Source organism: Capra hircus, unplaced genomic scaffold (genome assembly GCF_001704415.2).
Source record: "Capra hircus breed San Clemente unplaced genomic scaffold, ASM170441v1, whole genome shotgun sequence".
Taxonomy (NCBI): domain Eukaryota; kingdom Metazoa; phylum Chordata; class Mammalia; order Artiodactyla; family Bovidae; genus Capra; species Capra hircus.
Genome location: NW_017189715.1, coordinates 3,438 through 26,400, shown reverse-complemented (window position 1 = coordinate 26,400; position 22,963 = coordinate 3,438). Strand labels below are relative to the sequence as shown.

Genomic DNA, 22,963 nt, shown 5'->3' with positions numbered 1-22,963 from the left:
CTTTCATCAAGAGGCTCTTCAGTTTCTCTTCGTTTTCTCCCATAAGGGTGGTGTCATCTGCATATCTGAGGTTATTGATATCTCTCCTGGCAATCTTGATTCCTACTTGGGCTTCATCCAGCCCAGGATTTCGCATGATGTACTCTGCATAGAAGTTAAATAAGCAGGGTGACAATATACAGCCTTGATGTACTCCTTGCTCAATTTTGAACCAGTCCATTGTCTCATGTCCAGTTCTAACTCTTGTTTCTTGACCTGCATACAGGTTTCTCAGGAAGCAGGTATGGTGGTCTGGTATTCCCATCGCTTGAAGAATTTTCCACAGTTTGTTGTGATCCACACAGTCAAAGTCTTTGGTGCTGTCAATAAAGCGTAAGTAGATGCCTTCCTGGAATTCTCTTGCTTTTTCTATGATCCAAAGGATGTTGGCAATTTGATCTCCGGTTCCTCTGCCTTTTCTAAATCCAGCTTGAATATCTGGAAGCTCTTGGTTCACACACTGTTGAAGCCTCCCTTGGAGAATTTTGAGCATTATTTTGCAAGTTGTGTGAGATGAGTGGAATTGTGCAGTAGTTCAAACATTCTTTGACATTGCCTTTCTTTGGGATGGGAATGAAAACGGACATTTTCCAGTCCAGTGGCCACTGCTGAGTTTTCCGAATTTGCTGACGTATTGAGTGCAGCACTTTCACTGCATCATCTTTGAGGGGTAGCTCAGCTGGAATTCTATTGCCTTCACTAGCTTTGTTCTAAGTCATGCTTCCTAAGCCCACTTGACTCTGCATTCCAGCATTCTGGCTCTAGATGAGTGATCACACCATTGTGGTTATCTGGGTCATTAAGATCTTTTTGTATAGTTCTTCTGAGTATTCTTGCCACCTCTTCTCAATACCTTCTGCTTCTCTTAGGTCCATACCATTTCTGTCCTTTATTGTGCCCATCTTTGTGTGAAATGTTCCCTGTTTTATTATTATGAAGCAGACTTCATTCTCACATGGAGAAGTAATGTATATTATAACTGAGTCTGAATCATAACTTCAGTCTATATGCTCTGTATTCTTTATTCCTCATTGAGTTCATCCTCATTTTTCTTTGCCCAAGGAAGTTTCAGGTAAGTTCTCTAGTCTTATGATGGTGCTGGGGACTCTTTCTTATAATCACATGTCCTAACCAAAGACCTGGTTTGTTTCTTTTTTACACACGCTGATGTTGTTTACTAGATCTAGCTTATAGGTGAAAGCCTCTGCAGGAGTTGCTGCAATTTTTTTTTTTTTTTGCCCCCTTCCACCACATTCTATACTTTCAGATTCACAGATAGGCATTCGTTCCTAAAAAAATTCTAGTCCTTATTTTACCACTGTTTTGGCACAATAAAATGAGTTTAATGGCAGGTGTTAAACATGTCAATAAGCTATGCCACAGGATCCTTGGGGCTGGTGCACTGGGATGAACCGGAGGGATGGTATGGGGAGGGAGGTTGGAGGGGGGGTTCAGGATGGGGAACACGTGTACACTGTGGCAGATTCATGTTGACGTGTGGCAGAACCAATACAATATTGTAAAGTAATTAGCCTCTAATTAAATAAATTTAACTTTAAAAAACAGAATAAACTGAAGCATATGAAAAATTTTAAAAAGAACGTCTCAATAATTTATGCACAGTATAGAATTTATGGATTCAAAAAATAATGTAGGTAATAATAATAAACAATACATGACATTTATTATCTACTAATCAAAAGTTATGAGCAACATAGATAACATATTAAAAAGCAGAGAGATTACTTTGCCAACAAAGGTCCATCTAGTCAAAGTGAAAATGAAGTCGCTCAGTCATGTCCGACTCTTTGTGACCCGTGGACTATAGCCCACCAAGCTCCTCCATCCATGGGATTCTCCAGGCAAGAATACTGGAGTGGGTTGTCATTTCCTCCTACAGGGTATCTTCCCAACCCAAGGATCGAACCCAGGTCTCCCACATTGCAGGCAGGCGCTTTTAATCTTTGTACCACCAGGGAAGCCCTTGGCTAGCCCATCTACTCAAGGCTATTGTTTTTCCAGTGGTCATGTATGGAATTGAGAGTGGACTGTGAAGAAAGCTGAGTGCCAAGGAATTGATGCTTTTGAACTGTGGTGTTGGAGAAGACTCTTGAGAGTCCCTTGGACTGTAGGGAGATCCAACCAGTCCATTCTGAAGATCAGCCCTGGGATTTCTTTGGAAGGAATGATGCTGAAGCTGAAACTCCAGTACCGTGGCCACCTCATGCAAAGAGCTGACTCATTGGAAAAGACCCTGATGCTGGGAGGGATAGGGGGCAGGAGGAGAAGGGGATGACAGAGGATGAGACAGCTGGATGGCATCACCGACTCGATGGACATGAGTCTGAGTAAACTCCGGGAGTTGGTGACAGACAGGGAGGTCTGGTGTGCTGCGATTCATGGGGTCACAAAGAGTTGGATACAACTGAGTGACTGAACTGAACTGAACTGAACTGAATCTTCCAAGTATTATACCAAGTATTTTATGTGTATTGATTATTTGAATTAATCAAATTATATTCTAAGCATTTTATTTGTGTTACTCTTTGTCCGGATTATTTAGGGAAAAAGAATCAATGGGATATATATATATAGAATCAGTCTCATACAGTTTCCCAGGTGGCGCTAGTGGTAAAGAACTCGCCTGCCATAGCACGTTAGAGGTAAGAGATGTCAGTTTGATCCCTGGGTCAGGAAATTACCCTGGAGAAGGGAATGGCAATCCACTCGAGTATTCTTGCCTGGAGAATAGACAGGGACAGAGGAGCCTGGGGGGCTACAGTCCATGAGGACACACAGAGTCAGACATGACTGAAGTGACTTAGCACACACACATAGTTATGGAAGCATAACCCATATTCTGTACTTCTCTGGAGAAGTCCCATGATCTGCCACCGGTAAGATGAAGGCCAAGAAAGTTCCTTGTGTAGTTTCAGTAGAAATCCACAGATCTGAGACTACATAGACTCACAATTTGAGTTTCTACACTCTGTAATCTTCATTCTCAGTAGACTCAACTTCATTCATCCTTCCACAAAGAGGCTTCAGGGAAGCCAGTGGTCTAAGCTGTAGTTCAAGTCCTAAGGTCCAAGGACCAGGGGCACTGATGCTCAAGGATAGAAGAAGATGGAATACCCCAACTCACAGTAGACAGAAATATGCTTTTATTCTTTCCTTTTTGTCCAATTCTGGGCCTCAGCTAGTTGGATGATGCTTACCCACATTGGTGAGGGTGATCTTCTCTACCCAGTCAAATTTGAATTACCAATTCAAATGCTAATCTCTCCTGAAAAAAACCTTACAGACCATCCAGAAAGAGTGTATTACAAGCTATCTGGGCATCCTTTAACTCAGTAATCTTGATACATGAACTTCATCATCACACACTCTGTAAGATAAACTAAAATGAAGGCAGAGAGGTCAGGTAAAATGTTCATAGTTACACAGCTAATAAGTGACAGGGTCAGGATTTGAATAGCCTAATTCCTGAGCCCATGTTCTTAACTACCATTCTACAATGGAAATGACTTTCATTTATAAGATTCATTTTCTGTCCTTAGGAAGCTTCTAGTCTGGTGGTAAAGGAAAGTAACAGGTATTAAATGGATCACTTTAATATGATCTGAGTTTTAACATATAGGCATAAACAGGATGTTGCAGCTGTCCTTCCCCCTTCCTTTACCATGTATGCATAATGAGAAAAAAAAAAAAAGCCATCCTGGTAGATGGCAGTGACTTCCTCCTTAGAAATAAAGTGGTTACTTGTGGGTTGTGCTATATTCTTCAGCATATTTTTGAGACTTGATGGAGAGTCTACCAAGGATGCCTAAGCCAACAGTTTTCAACCAGAATGAAGGAGGTAAGATTTTTGTCTCCCGGGGAGTATTTGGCATTGTCTAGAGACATGTTTGAAGATCCCAACTGGAATGATGTTACTGGCATCTAGTGAGCTGAGGCCAGGGAAGCCACTACACATCTTACAATACACAAAGACATCTCTGCAAAAGGATTTCCTGGCCCAAAATGTCAATAGTGCCAAGGCTGAAAAACACTGACCTAGGCTGCCCATTATCACCGCTTTTATTAACTCACATGGAAACAAGCAATGGAATGAGAACAAGTCTAGAATATGTGTCCAATAATTTAGGAATCCTAAAGAGAATGTATGCTCCTGAAGAGGCTGTATGGTCTAAGAGGTGAGAGACTCTGTCTACATTGCTGGTGTTGGAGCCTGGCACATGACCTGGCATGTAGTCATTGTTCAAATATTGTCGTTTGGACTGACTGATTATGTCACAGAGATTATAGAGTATGGGATGGACCAATCAGAAGCACTGCGGAAATTGATGCCTAAGTGTGTCTCTGAATGCAACAGGCATAGGTTAAATGCTCCATAACTAACTGTTCAATGGATAGTCGGAAGGATTAATGACGAGGAACTTGAAAGACCTGGGGCCATAGGTATTTTTAATCTTTATTCAAAAGAATGTTTTTGTAAATGATAGACATGTGGAAAGTAACAGCCTATGGGAAAACCCAAATGAACTTTTTGGCCAACCCAAAATATAGGTGTAGATACAATGCTGAGCAATGTGAGGTTTTGTGTAACAGTATTTGAGGTAAGAGTGATAGAGATTTATTTCCACTTTCCTCTATTAGCTTCTTCCTACGGCTATTTCTCAGTGCAGGAGACATAAGAGACACGGGTTCTATCCGTGGGTTGGCAAGATCTCCTAAAGAAGAGCATGTCAACTCCAATATTCTTGCCTGGAGAACCCCCATGGACAGAAGGGCCTGGTGGGCTCCAGTCCAAAGGGCTGCAAAGAATCAGACATGACTGAAGCGACTCAGCACTCACTGCTCTTTCTCAGTCTGTACATTTATACAGAGATTTCTCTCATTTACAAGAGTCAGCAGACCTCCCTTCATCTTTATATTCTGGCTATCATCCTTTTCTTTTTCTTTTTTTAATGCTTTTGGTTTTTTATTTTTTAAATTTTAAAATCTTTAATTCTTAAATGCTTTCCCAAACATGAACCCCCCTTCCATCTCCCTCCCCATAACATCTCTCTGGGTCATCCCCATGCACCAGCCCCAAGCATGCTGTATCCTGCGTCAGACATAGACTGGCAATTCAATTCTTACATGACAGTATACATGTTAGAATGCCATTCTCCCAAATCATCCCACCCTCTCCCTCTCCCTCTGAGTCCAAAAGTCCATTATATCCATCTGTGTCTTTTTTCCTGTCTTGCATACAGGGTCGTCATTGCATCTCTCTAAATTCCATATATTGTGTTAGTATACTGTATTGGTGTTTTTCTTTCTGGCTTACTTCACTCTGTATAATCGGCTCCAGTTTCATCCATCTCATCAGAACTGATTCAAATGAATTCTTTTTAACGGCTGAGTAATACTCCATTGTGTATATGTACCACAGCTTTCTTATCCATTCACCTGCTGATGGACATCGAGGTTGTTTCCATGTCCTGGCTATTATAAACAGTGCTGTGATGAACATTGGGGTACATGTGTCTCTTTCAATTCTGGTTTCCTCGGTGTGTATGCCCAGCAGTGGGATTGCTGGGTCATAAGGTAGTTCTATTTGCAATTTTTTCAGGAATCTCCAGACTGTTCTCCATAGTGGCTGTACTAGTTTGCATTCCCACCAACAGTGTAGGAGGGTTCCCTTTTCTCCACACCCTCTCCAGCATTTATTGCTTGCAGATTTTTGGATTGCAGCCATTCTGACTGGTGTGAAGTGGTACCTCATTGTGGTTTTGATTTGCATTTCTCTAATAATGAGTGATGTTGAGCATCTTTTCATGTGTTTGTTAGCCATCCATATGTCTTCTTTGGAGAAATGTCTATTTAGTTCTTTGGCCCATTTTTTGAATGGGTCATTTATCCTTTACTTCTTGCCTTCATGAAACCAGGTCTTTAAGAACTGAGGCTTATACAATTTGGGGTGCTCTCAGGAGAAAAAGAAAAGAACTGTAAATGCAAATAGGAACGAAAATAAGTCTAGTTAGAGTGAGAAAAGAAGTCCAAATGTGTGGCAAGTTTTTAAAACCTGAACAATACAAAGATCACAAAAGCCAGAAAAAATAGCACAATCTTTTTGTTAATAAAATGCTCACTCTTCTATAATACTTTGTCACTGAATAACTCTTGTTCCCCTTCATTTCAAACCTTGTGTCTCCTTTACTTCTTGCCTAGTGCTGTGTGTGCTCAGTTGCTCAGCCGTGTCTGACTCTTTGCAGCCCCATGGACCCGCCAGGCTCCTCTGTCCATGGAAGTTTCCGGACAAGAATATTGGAATGGTTTGCCATTTCCTATTCCAGGGGACCTTCCCAACCCAGGGATCGAACCCGTGTCTCTTGTGTCTGCTGCATTGGCAGGCGTATTCTAGCTGCCACTAATGCCAACTGGGAAGCCACTGCTAGAGAACTAAACCGAGTCACAGAGAGCACAAGCACAGAGGGGAAAGGTAACTTATCATTTGATTTGAAAATGTCCTGGTATGAGAATAAGGAAGGGAGGCAGGGCTAGCTCAGTGTCCCTTTTCTTTATCATCTCTGGTAGAATTAGATGGATTATAAGCACATTGCCTATCCCCATGCCCACTTCTCAAGCTCTAAAGTGCAAAAGTGAAAGCGAAAGTGAAAGTGAGATCGCTCAGTCGTGTCCGATTCTTTGCCACCCCATGGACTGTAGCCTACCAGGCTCCTCCGTCCGTGGGATTTTCCAGGCAAGAGTACTGGAATGGGTTGCCATTTCCTTCTCCAGGAGATCTTCCCAACCCAGGGATTGAACCCAGGTCTCCCGCATTACTGGCAGATGCTTTACCATCTGAGCCACCAGGGAAGACTCTCAAGCACTCACTTTCACTGAATTCCTGATCAGGGGTCAGGTCCTCTGATAAAGATCATACTCTCTCCTCCCAAGCAAAACTCTCTCCCTTCTTCCTTGTTCCGTCAGCCCAGGCTTTGGGCTACTGGGCAGTTCAGCTTTCTCTAAAATGGATCTCACTCATTCTGACTTTCATTGGCAGGCTATTCAAAATATGCAACCCCCGGGACAATGTGAGTCTACAAATCTCCAATCTGCCTAAGAACCACAAATCACTCACCTGGTTTTATACTACTGACCAGAAGATTGTAGAGTGGGAATCTGGTGAGCCTACTAAGTACTTCGATACTAAATTTAAGGACAGGGCCACGCTTGATTCTCAAAGTGGCACACTGCACATCCGCAAGGTCCAGAAGGAAGACAGCAGTACTTACCTCCTGAGGGTGCTGAAGGACAGTGGACACGAGGAGGAATACAAGATCTCTCTGATGGTGCTTGGTAAGTTAGGGTAATCAAAGGGCTAGTCCCAACTCTGGGGCCCCAGAAAGATCACTGGGAAACTTCCTGGTGATTCTGGGGACTCTCCATGGGAGGGGGAGAGAAAACCTCAGGACAGGCTTAATCCATTTCTCCTGGAGCCAGTTCCACTTGGAAGTGAGTCTGGGCCAGCAGACCCCAAAGTAGATAACTTTGGGACATTTGAAACCTCTTCTGACATTACAGAGTCTAAGATTTGAAGAGGAAGGAGACAACAAAGATGGTTTCCTCTCTGTTCTCTTCATGTTCTCTTGTGGTCAATCCAAATAAGTTCTGAGTTCTTCTTCTTTTTCAATTGATTTTTTGGTTGTACTGGGTCTTCCTTTCTCCACGCAGACTTTCTTGCATTGTGGCAAGTGGGGGTTACTCTTTGTTGCGGTGCATGGGCTTCTCATTGTGGTGGAGTCTCTGGTTGTGGAGCATGGGTTCTAGGCATGTGGGCTTTAGTAGCTGCAGCTTGCTGGCCCTAGGATGTGTGGGCTTCAGTAGTTGTAATGCATGGGCTTAGTTGCTTGGCAGTATGTGGGATCTTTCCAGACCAGGGATGGAACCCATTTCCCCATTGGCAGGCAGATTGTTACCCACTGGACCACACTTACTGGCTGTGTGACCTTGGCGAAAGATCTTGACATCTCTGTCCCATTAGGTAATATTCTGTTGATGGCAAGTAATGGACACCAACTTGATATACCTTTAGCAAAAAAGGAGACATTTTTTTTTAAGCTATGACTTCTTAAAGCAATGAAAGAAGTTTAGAAGAGTTGAAAAGGATTGAAGAGGAGGAAGAATGAGAGCCTGGCTCAGTCCAGAGCCTCTAGCCACTGGAATCTTTCAGGTGAAAGTGGGTCCCTGCCAGTACAGTCTATCTCTCTGAGTCTAGGCTTTCATGTCTCTTAGTTTAAATTCTCAAGAGAGAGAAATTGACTAGCCCATCTTGGTTCAGGGATGTGATTTAAACTCTTAGGGTCCAAGGACTCAGCTTATAAGGCAGAAACTTGGTTCTTGGGGAGATTGTCAATTATGAGAGGAGGAGGGCTGGGCAGACATCCAAGGGAGATGTGCCCCTCAGAGACTTGAGTTCCTCATCATATTGTGAGGATAATTATATCTTTTTAGGATGTTATGAGAATCAAAGTAGATAATGAAAGTGAAAACACTTTTACAATGCTGGAACCTGCCTTGTGGTCCAGTGGTTAAGAATCTACCCTTCCACTGCAGGGGGCGTGTTGAGTTCAATTCATGGTTGGGGAACAAAGACCCCACACGCTGCATGGTGCAGTCAAAAATAATAAAATTATAACAAAAAAATGTGCCAGAAGGTCTTGTGTCTGGTGAGGAGCCTTAAAAATGCTAAAATGCTACAAAGAATGAAGAATATTGTATATATTCATGTCCCACTAACATGGGTCATGATGGCCCCTGGTATAAGAGGCTAGAGTCGCCTTCTTGCTCACTTCCTCCATATCATATGTCCTAAAATTGCAAGATGTACTAGCAACAGGAAATATTCAAAGGTTCCTACAGTGATTTTAAAAAAAAGGTCTGAAATATACATCACTTACCAGATTTTGTGGCAAATATTCCCATCACAGCCAACTGTAAACTGCTATCAGTTTCATTTTACAACCAACTTGCAAAATTTCTGAGTATCCTACAAGCCATAAGCCTACGTGGCTTAAGTACGCTTGCCTCTGGATAAGGCTCTGAGGATGCCATTAGTGGAAGGATCATCCTTCTCCCCAGCTCCGGAATTTCTAAAGCTCAAAGGGGCATCTTGGAACCAGACTGCTCCATCTGGCTCTGGAATGCTTAGGGCTAGGCTGCTTACTATGGGAAATGCAGAAGGTTCATAAGACTTGAGGCCAGACCACAGGAAATGAATAAGCATATGAAGATTGCTCATGTAAAGTATGCAAGAGGAGTCCAGCAATGTGATAATGTTTCATGGAGGAGATGGATCTAGAGTTCAGGAGGTCAGATTGGTAGAGCTTCCATCGCCCCTCACAGACATACAACACAGAAGTCAGCTCTGATTGGGTCAATTCTCTGCTACATTTTAATCCTATGACTTCTGAGCTGCATTGATTCTGCAGGTGTTTTACCCTTAACCAGAAGGAAAAGACCTCAGAGGATTTCAGGTAAAGTATCCTAGTCAAGGAAGGAGCAGATGATGGGAAACATCTCAACCCATCTGCCCGCAGGATGAAAGCAGTGATGATGCTGTGACCTTCAACATGCCTGCGTCACACCCAGCAAAAGAAAGCCTGACCATGCCATCTTGGCTCATTTGCTCTTTCTCTATAGAGGGCATGGCAACCCACTCCAATGTTCTTACCTGGAGAATCCCATGGACAGAGGAGCCTGGCAGACTACAGTACATATGGTTGCGAAGAGTCAGACACAACTGAAGCAACTTAGCATGCATGCACACACATAGAATTTTAGAGCAAATACAAGCTAGAGCAAGGCAAGATCTATTCTGAACTAACGCCACACTGCCCACAGCAGGTCCACAGATGTTCCTAGAAATACTGGAGGACTTTCTCAGTAGGCAAATTGACTGGAGCAGGAAAACAGAGGAATCACATGGATATTCTTATCACTACCATTCTATATATTTTCCTCCCCATTTTTTATATTGTTCTAATAATGTTCTTTATTACTCCTTTAATTTTTATTTTTTATAACTTACTTTTTCTTTTGTAAAACACACCTCATTTTTAAAAAAATTAATTTTATTTTCCTATTTCTACTCCTTAGTACTGCTTAGTTACACTGCAATTTTTTCCATGTTTTTTATTTTGTATTTTTGAGAGTCTAATTTTTAGTATTCATTTTCACTTAGGAGCTTGATTATTGGCTTGATTGCTCTCTTCTTTTTTGACTTCTTTTATTTTCTCCTTCTTCTCTCTTCTCTTTGTAAGTGTGTGTCTCTTTGGGTGTTCTTGGCTGTTGACTGTTGTTTCACCATTAGTCTTGGGATGTTGTGTTCTGTGTTGTATGGCCTGTGAAATCTTGGTGCTACAGTAAGTGGATGGGCCTGCACCTCAGAGGTTGGATACCCAAGTTCAGGACTTTGGACCACCAGAGAACTCCCAACACCATGGAATATTAATAAGTGAGAGCCCTCTCAAAAGTCTCTGTATCAAAACTAAGACCAAGCCCCACTCAAAGGCCTGCAAGCTCTAGTTCCAGATGCCTCATGCCAAATCTTTAGCAAAGTAGGAGCACAAACCTGCCCATTTGCAGAAAGGCTGCCCCCAAACATACCAAGCTCATAGACACCCCAAAACACACTACTGGACACAGCACTACCTTTCAGAGAGACAAGATCCAACTCCATCCACCAGAACACAGACACAAGTCCCCCTATCAGGGAAACTTCATTAGGCACCAGGAATCACAGCTACCCCCAAGAGGCAGCGGGAAGACAGCACAATTAAAAGGAACCACAACTTCCAACCTGTAGCCAGGAGATCCTCAAACACAGTAAAGTAAGCCATATGAAATGACATAGAAGCATGCAGCAGCTGAAGGGACATGGTGAAAAGCCAAAAGACCAAACAAATGAAGAAATAAGCAGTCTACATGAAAATAAATCCAGAATAATAATAGTAAAGATGACCTAAAATCGTGGAAATAAAATAGAGGCACACATAAACAGGTTGGAGACACAGATTGAGAAGATACAAGAAATGTTTACCAAGGACCCAGAAGATTTAAAGAACAGACAATCAGCAATGAACACAATAACTGAGGTGAAAACATTAGAGGGAACCAATAGCAGAATGAGAGAAGCAGTAGATTAGAGAAGTGAGCTGGAAGATAGAATAGCAAAAACAGCTGCAACAGAGCAACATGCAGAAAACAGGATAAAAAGAAATGAGGACAGTCTCATGGAGAAGGCAATGGCAACCCACTCCAGTACTCTTGCCTGCATAATCCCATGGACGGAGGAGCTTGGTGGGCTGCAGTCCATGGGGTTGCTAAGAGTCAGACAAGACTGAGCGACTTCACTTTCACTTTTCACTTTGACGCATTGGAGAAGGAAATGGCAACCCACTCCAGTGTTCTTGCCTGGAGAATCCTAGGGACAGGGGAGCCTAGTGGGCTGCCGTCTCTGGGGTCACACAGAGTCGGACATGATAAAAGCGACGCAGCAGCAGCAGGACAGTCTCAGAGACCTCTGGGACAACAGTATGTGGCCCAACATTTGAATCACAGGGGTCCCAGAAGAAGAGGACAAAATGAAAAGGTATGAGAAGATATTTGAGAAGATTATAGTCAAAAGCTTCCCTAAAATGGGAAAGGAAATAGCCACCCAAGTCCAGGAAGACCAGAGAATCCCACACAGGATTTCTCCCAAGGAGAAATACGTCAAGACACATATTAATCAAATGAACAAAAATTAAACACAAAGAGCAAATATTAAAAGCAGCAAGTGAAAACAACAAATAACATACACAGGGATCCCCAAGAGGCCAGTAGCTGATTTTTCAACAGAAACTCTAGTCCTGAAGAGAGTAGCAGGATATAATTAAAGTGATGAAAGAAAAAAAATCTATAAGCTATGGTTTTCACAGTAGTCATGTATGGATGTGAGAGTTGGACTGTAAAGAAAGCTGAGCACCAAAGAATTGATGCTTTTGAACTGCGGTGCTGGAGAAGACTCTTGAGAGTCCCTTGGACTGAAAGGAGATCCAATCAGTCAATCCAAAAGGAAATCAGTCCTGAATATTCATTGGAAGGACTAATGCTGAAGCTGAAACTCCAATATTTTGGCCACCTGATATGAAGAACTGAGTCACTGGAAAAGACCCTAATGCTGGGAAAGATTGAAGGCAGAAGGAGAAGGGAATGACAGAGGATGAGATGGTTGGATGGCATCACCAACTCAATGGACATGAGTTTGAGGAAACTCTGGCAGTTGGTGAAGGACGGGGAAGCCTGGTGTGCTTTAGTCCTTGGAGTCTTAGTCAGACACAATTGAGTGACTGAACTGAACTGAACTGAGCTATATATACTGTCAATAAGAGACCCACCTCGGACCTAGGAACACATAAAAACTGAAAGTGAGGGGTTGGAAAAAGATACTCCATGCAAATGGAAATCAAAAGAAAATGGGAGGGCTACTCACATCAGATAAAATAGACTTTAAATAAAGACCAATACAAGAGACAACAGAGAACACTACAAAATGATCAAGGGATCAATCCAAGAAGAAGATATAACAATTATAAGTATATATGCACCCAACATACGAGCACCTCAATATATAAGGCAAATGCTAACAACTATTACGGAGAAGGCAATGACACCCCACTCCAGGACTCTTGCCTGGAAAATCCCATGGATGGAGGAGCCTGGTGGCTGCAGTCCATGGGGTCACAAAGAGTCGGACATGACTGTGCGACTTCCCTTTTACTTTTCACTTTCATGCATTGGAGAAGGAAAAGACAACCCACTCCAGTGTTCTTGCCTAGAGAATCCCGGGGATGGGGGAGCCTGGTGGGCTTCTGTCTATGGGGTCGCACAGAGTCGGACACGACTGAAGCAACTTAGTAGCAGCAGCAGCAAAAACAACTATTAAAATGGAAATTGATAGTAACACAATAATAGTAGGGGACTTTAACACCCCACTCACACCAATGGACAGATCAGCCAGACAGAAAATTAATAAGCACAAGCTTTAAATTATACATTAAACCAGTTAGACCTGGTAGTATCTATAGGGCACTTAACCCCAAAATGATAGATTTCCTTTCTTTCTCAAGTGCATTTGGAACATTCTCCAGGGTTTATCACATCTTGGTAAATTTAAAAAAATCGAAATCATTTCACTCATCATTTCTGACCACAATGGTATTTATAAGATTAGATACCAACTACAGGAAAAAAAAAAAAAAAACCTGTAAAAAATACACAAACACACGGAGCCTAAACCATACAATTCTGAATAACCAACAGATCACTGAAGAAATCAAAAAGGGAATGAAAATATGCCTAGAAACAAATGACAATGAAAACATGACCACTCAAAACCTGTGGGATGAGTAAAAGCAACGCTAAGAGGGAAGTTAACAACCATACAAGCCTGCCTCAAGAAACAGGAGACACAACAACTAAAGAACCTAACTTCACACCTAAAGCAACTAGTAAACGAAGATAAAAGATCATAAGACTCTTATGAGAAATTATATAGTAATAAAATAGAGAAACTGGCAGAAATGGACAGATTCTTAGAAAAGTGTAACCTTCAAAAACTGAACCAGGAAGAAATAGAAAATATGAACAGACCAATCACAAACATGGAAATTGAAACTATAATAAAAGTCTTTCAAAAAACAAAAGCCCAGGGCCAGATGGCTTCAGGCAAATTCTACCAAAAGACCTAACAGGTTTTGTGCTCAAACTCTTCAGGAACATTGCAGAGGAAGGAAAACGCCCTAATCCATTCTATGAGGCCACCATCACACTGATACCAAAACCAAAGATGCCACAAGAATAGAAAATTACAGAACAATATCACTGATGAACATAGATGCACAAATCCCCAACAAAAGTTTGGAAATCAGAATCCAACACAACATAAAAAGAGTTACATATCATAATCAAGTCAGTTTTATCCCAGGGATGCAAAGATTCTTCAATATATGGAAATCAATCAATGTGATATACCATATTAACCAATTGAAAGATAATTTCCATATGATAATCTCAGTAGACGCAGAGAAAGCCTTTGACAAACTTCAACAGTCATTTAAGATGAACATTCTCCAGAAGCAGGCACAGAAGGAGCATACCTCAACAGAAGAAAGACCATATGTGACAAACCTACAGCAAGCATTATTCCCAATGGTGAAAAACCTAAAGCATTTCATTTAAAATCTGGAACAAGACAAGGTACCCACTGTAACCACGACTATTCAACAGAGTTTTAGAAATCCTAGGCACAGCAATCAGAAAAGGAAAAGAAATAAAATCGAGATTGGAAAAGAGAAATAAAAACTCTCACCGTTTGCAGATGACGTGATACTATACATATAAAACCCTAAAGATGCCATCAGAAAAGTACTAGAGCTAATCAATGAATACAGTAAATTTGCAGGGTATAAAATTAATACACAGAAATCTCTTGCATTTCTATACACTACAATGAAAAATCAACAAGAAAAATTAAAGAAACAATCCCATTCACCATGGCAACAAAGATAATAAACTACTTAAGAATAAATCTGTCTAAAGAGGCCAATAGTAAAGAGGTAAATAGTTCTACTTTTGATATACCCATGAGCTCAAGGTCTTCCTACTATGCTATCTTGGCCACACTGTAGATTAAGAGTTTTTACAAAGAGAGCTCTCAGAGAGCTCCCTCTTCTCTTCTGCCATGTAAGGACAGTGGACATCTTCCAGTGTGAAGATGCTCATCTCTGCATCAGTAAGTGGACTCTTGCTAGACTCTGAGTCTGTTGGTGCCCTGATCGTATGCTTCCCAGCCTCCTGATCTGTGAGAAGTAAATGTATGTCCTTTAAGCCATATAGCCTATGGTATTTCTGACATGGTGGCTGGCATGAAGAAGCCACAGGGGATGCCCCTCCTCAACCCTCAACCCCCTTTTCACTTTACGTACTCTGAGAGAGATCCTTCTAGCACATGGTCTGACCTCAACCACAATTTATGTGCTGCATAATCATGTACTTGGTAGGTAGCTCAGATCGCTCTCTTGAGCCCCACATCCAAATATTCAACTCTGTCTTAGGCATCTTAATCGTAACATATCCCACACTGAACTTACCATTTCTCGTGTTCCAGTTTATCCCTTCTCCTATCTTGGGTTGATCACTCAAGCCAGCAACCAGACTCTATCTTCTCCCTCTCTGTCAACCTGCATATAAAAAAATCAAGCTTTGCTGAATCTGACTTCTCTTCATCTGCCGCACCCTGCAGCTCAGGCCTTCTTTAATGGTAGATGAATTCTTCCAATACCCTTGGAATACCTCCTTGCTTGTAGTCTCATTCTCCTCTTCTTCAGATTTCTTTCTAACCTGTGAATTGAAGTAGAACACTTCTATGCCCCAAATCCTTTCTTTACATCTCCTTGAAAGGCTTCAGGATAAAATCCAAGCTCCTAATGTATGCATGCTAAAACCTTAACACTATAGACCTGTTTTTCTTTCCTTTTATTTCAGCCTCATTAAAATATCCTCCATTTCCTGAAATAGCCAAGTTCTCTGGTTTCTCAGATATTACCCATGCTCATCTTCCTTATATAACATGCTTTCATCATTCTTAAAAGGAGTTGCAGCTATTCACTCATCCCCCAGTAGCCTCCTCTCATAACATAGTTTGTATTTCTGTAGTCTTTCTAAGTGACCCCGTAGTTTCACAACCACATTGTAATGCTTTTCTTCTTTGTCTGGTTCCTTCATGAGATTGCAAGCTGCTTAAAGGAGATAAGAGAGAAGCTTTTATTGCTACATCCTCACTTGTAGCTCTAGAAATATCCAATAGATACAGGGAGGAGGGAACACCTGCAGCGTTGTACTGCCCCTACTGGAATCAGCAAGAAGTCATCCTGCATCTGCCGCTGCTGCTAACTCGCTTCAGTCGTGTCCGACTCTGTGCGACCCCAAAGACGGCAGCCCGTCATGCTCCCCCATCCCCGGGGTTCTCCAGGCAAGAACACTGGAGTGGGTTGCCATTTCCTTTCACTTTCATCCTGCATGGGTGTGCTCTAAGTCACTTCAGTCGTGTCCCACTCTGTGCGATCCCATGAACTGTAGCCTGCCAGGCTCCTCTGTCCGTAAGATTCTCCAGGCAAGAATACTGGAGTTGAGTTTCCATGCTCTCCTACAGGGGATCTTCCCAACCCAGGGATCAAACCCACGTATCTTGTGTCTCCTGCATTGGCAGGTGGGTTCTTTATCACTAGTGCCAACAGGGAGATCCCACCTTTCATCCTAGGTGGTTGGGAATAGATTTTTCTATTCTCTGCTGGTTCAGATCTCAAATGCTTCACCAAAACACTGGACAACAGCCCTTTTGCAAAATCCCCAGAGGAGCCAAAGTCCGAGCAAAGCCCACGCACGGTTCACTTCTGTCCCTTACCTTGATCTGTCGTTTGCCCTACTCCTTCTCAGATGGCTTCCCCGGTGCATCAGTGGTAAAGAATACTCCTGCTCGGCTTCTTTCTCATGGTTTGCTTTAAAGTCTTCCTTAGTTAATCTCACTTTGATTTGTTCATTCTACTTCAGTCTCATCTTTTCTTCTAGTCCAAGGATTGACTGTAGCTCGCAGGAAGGGAAGAGCTGAGTGAAGAAGACGGGTTGACTGGAGCTGCACATGACCTCAGGCAAATCTGACGCTGAGTTTCAGTTATCAAATACAAGTAGTAATCTCTGTTTTCCTCACCTCACAGGGCTCCAATATGATCAGGTAAATAGGGTGTCATATGCAGTTTCAGGTAGTGAGCTGACTCCATTTCCCCATGCTGATCTTTCTGGGAGGGTAACTACTTCCAAGACAGGAGCTCACAGATTGAGGAGAGTGGTTTTTATTGGTCATCTCCATGGTGAAAATCAAAAATGTCCCCAGTCTGAAACTGCTACAAATATGGTACATCAGGGACTGTGACTTTCCTATGGGTCTTCAAAGGGTCCTGGGTGGGTGAATAATTCATTTTGATTCAAGAGGGATGGGCCTGAAACTCTTAGACCCAAGGGTGCAGAATACATTCATTTGGGTGAAATAACCTGTGATAATAGGTTAGTAATAAAATACTTGAATATAGGTTAATAATAATCATACTGATGTTCAGTGAGTAGGCCAATGTAAAGGTTTAAATAGTGAACTTACCCAAAAGGGAGGAAGAGCTTGGGGGTGGAGGGGGGAGACCAATACTCAAACTGTGTAGATCTGATTTTCCACATTTTGTGCTCTCAGCCTATGCCACACATGATCTACTTTCTACTCCTCACATGATTTAGAGTTGGCTCAGGTCAGAAATCCCCTAAGGTGGGTACTCTGGTTAATCAGTGTGTTTCCTGTCTGGGAAAGCAAAGGCAGATATTCACTCTCAGGGGTCTTTAACATTTTCTGAGTACCAATCCCTCTGGAAACCAGTAGAATCTATGGATCCTCTCACCAGAAAAGAGAACTAACACACATTCAAACAAAATTGTTTTTTTAATTCAAATTTATTGATTCAAATTGAAGGATAATTGCTTTAAAACATTGAGTTCATTTCTGCCATATATCAACAACACCCCGCTATAGGTATACGTATATTCTCACCCTCACGGACCTCCCTCCCACCTCTCACCCCATCCCACCCCTCTAGTTTGTCATTTGTGCCCTGCGTCACACTAGAAATTTCCACCAACTCTCTAGTTTCACATATGGTGATGGTTGTTAAAGGGCTACTCTCTCAATTCGTCCCACCCTCTCCCTCTGCCCCCATAACCACAAGTCTGTTCTTAGTTTCTTAGTGGTTAATTTAAAAAAAAAAAACGGAACGGATGGGGCTTCCTGTTTTTTTCCGCAACCCCACCTATGAGTTGCTGGTTGGAGAGTTCTAACCTTAAGCCGTGAATTAAAAGTATCTTTGGTCTCTTTCTGGCTTGGCTCTGGTCTGTGTCCAGAGTCCCCTTAAAATTCTGGAGAAGAGGAGCATGTGCTCCAGAAGGCGCGAGTGGTCTCTGACTCTGGAAATTCTACTGCTGCCTGTCTTGTTCCTGGCAACCAGCATACAAGGTACTTTCCACAGATTGTCTGCCTGTAACTGTGCACTGGAGGCCCAGTGAGATGGAAAAGGGAATACGGGCGTGTCTCCACCTGAAGTGGAGTAGTGGCTCCAGGCAGCAAGGATTTTCATCCTGGCAGCGGGGTTGGGGAGTCTTCCTTAAGCTTTGGAAAATCAGGCTCCATCTCTTTTCTCAAGCGGAAGCAACACAAATAGAACTTTGGTGAGATGGAGTAGTCCTCTCCCATTTCGTGCCATGGTGCGTCATCTGTGAAGTCTCTTTGCATTACAAAGAACGGAAGGCCGCAAGGGCAGCTGCCACACTGTAGGCTCCGGGATGCCGTGATCCTTGAGGCCTTCTTTGAGACCTCTGTCTATGCAAGGGGTTGTTTCATGAGCAAAAGTAAATAATGTCATTGCTCCAGAGAGAAATCAAAATTGTGGGAAAGGAAACTTGGGAAGGATGGCTCTGTCTAGGGTTGCTGAGTGGGAGTCTGAGCAGAGGCCTCAGTAGCAGGGAAACCCTGGAACATCTGATTAAACGCTAAGTTCGTTCTGCCATGGTTGTGTTCTATCCCCTTGTGTGGCAACTTTCCTTTTCCTGTTACACTTGTCCAGCCCTCCACTACCTGTCTTCCGAGGTCAGCTGAGAACTGAGAGCTAAGCTATTGCCTTTCTCGCTATTCCCCCTAATAAATACTTAAGCCTTTTTCATTAAAGGTGCTTTAATGCTCACTACTGTGGCAAAAATGAGTAAAAGTGAGTTTGGGCACGGGAAACAAATATAACGTTTTAAAATTATGATAGTATGTGACTTTGAGGCAGATGAGATAGCCATACTCAAAGGAAATCCTGGTGGCTACTCACGCAAGGCCTCTCAGGGTGGCAGGACATTTGACCTGGCTTATGACTGGCTTTGGGGGAGGAAGAAAATTTTTTCCGCCCTTCTAGGATCTCTGACTGGTGTAAGAATTAACCTGACATGAGATCAGCTAACAGGAGAAAATCAGAGTTTAATATTGTGTACATGCTTCCCTGGTGACTCAGAGGTTAAAGCATCTGCCTGGAAGGCAGGAGACCCGGGTTGGATCCCTGGGTCGGGAAGTCCTGGAGAAGGATATGGCAAGCCACTCCAGTACTCTTGCCTGGAGAATCCCATGGAGGGAGGAGCCTGGTAGGCTGCAGTCCATGGGGTCACAAAGAGTTGGACACAACTGAGCAACTTCACACGGGTGAAACCCAGAAAAAACAAGTAACTTGCTAAAATGGCTGAAGCCCTCATCTTAGATACCATCCTCTGCTAAAGACAAAAGAGAATGTTGAGGATGAAAGTTTGGGGAGGTTATCAGGAAAAGCACAGCAAATAAAGGTAAGGTTGTTAGACAGATTTAAGTTAGTGCCTTCTGCATTGATAAGAGTTTCTAGAGATTTGGTCATCCTCGTCTGGTACAGAGAGGGAGACAGCTTTATTAGTGGAGATTTCCCTTACAAATATAAATGTTTCTTATGAAAGAGTAACTCGTACAAGGTTTTCAGAATGTTTACCATGTCTGCTACTTCCTTAGAAAACAACCTACTTGAAACAATTAATATGCCAAAGAGACATCTTAGGGTGGCACATTCTGCTCCCTTACACTACGTCTAGAGACATGCTGTCTTCAGGCCTCCTGTGGCTGTGTGAGCTCCATGGGGCTTACTCAGCTCATAGGTCACTAATACGACCATGGGAGTAGGGGCTGGTATGAAGCATTCATACGATTGTTGGGAAAGATAGACATGCCAAGAGAAGCGGACTATCTCAGTGCTTTTCTAGACATGAGGCCATTGTGTCTAAATCTCCTCATGTGCAGAGTACGCCTGCAGATAGTTCTTTTATCTTCAGTTTATGACTCCCTCACGCGAAAGCCTGGTGGCACAGAGATTTTACAAAAAAACCCACCTGCCAATGCAGGAGATGTGGGTTCAATCCTTGGGTCAGGAAGACACCCTGGAGAAGGAAACGGCAACCTACACCAGTATTCTTGCCTGGGAACTCCCAACGGCAGAGGAGGCTGGTGGGCAACAGTCCATGGGGTCACAAAAGACTTGGACATGAATGAGTGATAAAACAACACCCCATAACCACATTTTGTCTAAATTCAACTTTGTGCTTTGCCTTGGAGGAGGTGCTTTCTCTCTTGCCTCTAGGCCTATATACATGCCTTTCCTTCTGCCTGAAATGTCCTGCATGCCCCCTCTCCAGCGCCTCCCATTCTTGCGTCACTTCCTCCCAGAAGCCTCAGGTTCCAGGTTATGGTTGGTGAACTGCTTGGCTGTCTGCTTCCTGGATCTCTTGAGCACAGGGACCCTGTCCATTGCTGAACCTAATACAGTGCCTAGCACGTGGCATGGGCTGAATAAATAATTGTTAAGCCTACGAATGAATGACACCAAAGAACTTCCATTCAGGCTATCTGTCCAGATTTTCCTGGGGGTATCATTATTCTTTTTTTCCCAGTAATGCATGTTTCTGTGGAGATATTTGGGAAGTATTTTTTAAATCTCCTCTTTTGGCCCTCCTCAGACTTGAGGTTCTCAGCTCTCTGATCTCCAGGCCCACTCCTCACTAGCAGGCATCTTCCTTGTCTCCCTCTAGCACCACAAAGTGACTAGAAGTAGCTTATTCTGGGAATCAGAAACTTATCTTCTTTTTTCTTAATTTGATTTTTAATTGGAGGATAATTGCTTTAAGACCTATGTTCTGAGTTCTAAGCTGTGGGGTTTCCTATAAATCATAAAAGCTTCCTGAGTCTCAATTTCTCAACTCTATTATGGGTATAATGATACGCTCCCCATTTTGTCAAGGGGTTATTATTAAGATCAATGAAATATGAATGTGAAATTGCTCTGTGATTGTGACCACAATACCACAATACAGTTTGAGACAGATAAGAGCCAGGAATATCATCAGGAAATTCCAAAGCCCAGTGCTCTCTCCTGGGCCACAGAACTGAATCTCTGCTTTTTAAACATCTTCAAACACATTCCCAAATTCTAACTCCTCATCTTGGTTCCAGCTATCTATTGCTGTGTAATAAGCCTCCACAAACCTGGGGCCTCCTCACCATGCATTTGGTCACTGCCATCTGGCCGATTAAATTCATGAGACTTCCCAACTAAGGAAAGAGCACTGTACTCTTCATCTTGCCCCATGACATGCATCTGAAGTCTTGATGCTTATTGCCAAATTACTTCCCTGAAAGGTTTGTACACATTTGCTAAACAGTTTATCTCAGTAGAGAGCTGCATGTAAGTCCATGTCAGTATCTTTAAAACAACGCTTTTGGTTCTTGAAATTTTATGAGAAACCACATGACTTGCTTTAGAGTATTAGAATTTCCCCTTTAGCACTTCCTTCTTCTTCCTGGGTAGACCTTTTTGTATGAAATTACCACTTCTTTTGGTCTGATTCCCCTCCCCTACACCATTTTAGTTTTACTTCTGTACAGACAAGAAACATGGGTAAACATAGGAAAGGTCTGCCTCATTTATAAACTGCACATAAATACAGTTACTTTATCCTAAGCATTCAGACACATGAACAGCTACTTCTTGTTAGAATTGAATCAAAGTAGTACTTTAACTAGTTTTATATCGAATAAAATATGGAATTGTTAAAAGGCAAATCAAAATATTTTTCAATTAACTTTAAAATTTGTTTAAAAAACAAAAATATCCAGAAAAACAAATATATGTATGTATATATATGTGTGTGTATATATATATATATAAGAAAATGAGGAGGAAGTGAAGAGATACCTGGAGAGGCAGCTTTGGAGTACAAAATGAAGCAGGGGAAAGTATAACAGAGTTTTGCCAGGAGAACACACTGGTCATAACAAACACCCTCTTCCAGCAACACAGGCGACAACTCTACACATGGACATCACCAGATGGTCAATACCGAAATCAGAATGATTATATTATTTGCAGCTGATGATGAAGCTCTATACAATCAGCAAAAACAAGACTGGGAGCTGACTGTGGCATAGAGCATGAAATCCTTATTGTAAAATGCAGACGCAAGTTGAAGAAAGTAGGGAAAATTACTAGGTCATGCAGGTACGCTGCTAAGTCCCTTCAGTCGTGTTCGACTCTGTGCGACCCCATAGACGGCAGCCCACCAAGCTCCCCTATCCCTGGGATTCTCTAGGCAAGAATACTGGAGTGGGTTGCCATTTCCTTCTCCAATGCGTCGAAGTGAAAAGTGAAAGTGAAGTCGCTCAGTCGTGTCTGACTCTTCCCAACCCCATGGACTGCAGCCTACCAGGATCCTCCGTCCGTGGGATTTTCCAGGCAAGAGTACTGGAGTGGGGTGCCATTGCCTTCATGCAGGTATGACCTAAATCAAATCCCTTGCAATTGTACAGTGGAAGCGACAAATATATTCAAGGGAGTAGATCCGATAGACAGAGTGCCTGAAGAACTATGGATGGAGGTTCATAACATAGAACAGGAAGTGGTGATCAAAGTCATCTCCAGGAAAAAGAAATGCAACAACGCAAAACGGTTGTCTGAAGAGGCCTTACAAATACCCGAGAAAAGAAGAGAAGCGAACGGCAAAGGGGAAAAGGACAGATACACCCATCTGAACGCAGAGTTCCAAAGAATAACAAGGAGAAACATGAAACCCTTCCTAAAGTGATCAAAGTAAATAAACAGAGGAAAACAATAGAATGGGAGAGACTGGAGATCTTTTCAAGAAAATTAGAGATACCAAGGGAACATTTCATGCAAAGATGGCCAAAATAAAG

At 42.5% G+C, this 22,963-nt stretch overlaps 1 protein-coding gene across 1 annotated transcript; it reads left to right on the top strand.

Moving 5' to 3' along the window:
- Positions 1 to 335: 335 nt before the first annotated feature.
- LOC102189946 (CD48 antigen-like) lies at positions 336 to 17,872 on the top strand (the record flags this gene model as incomplete). The annotated part of the gene is made up of 3 exons (XM_018044694.1): positions 336 to 372; positions 7,094 to 7,389; positions 16,702 to 17,872. Coding segments are annotated over 3 exons (377 nt in total), but the record flags the coding sequence as incomplete, so codon positions are not given.
- Between the last annotated feature and the right edge of the window lie 5,091 nt (positions 17,873 to 22,963).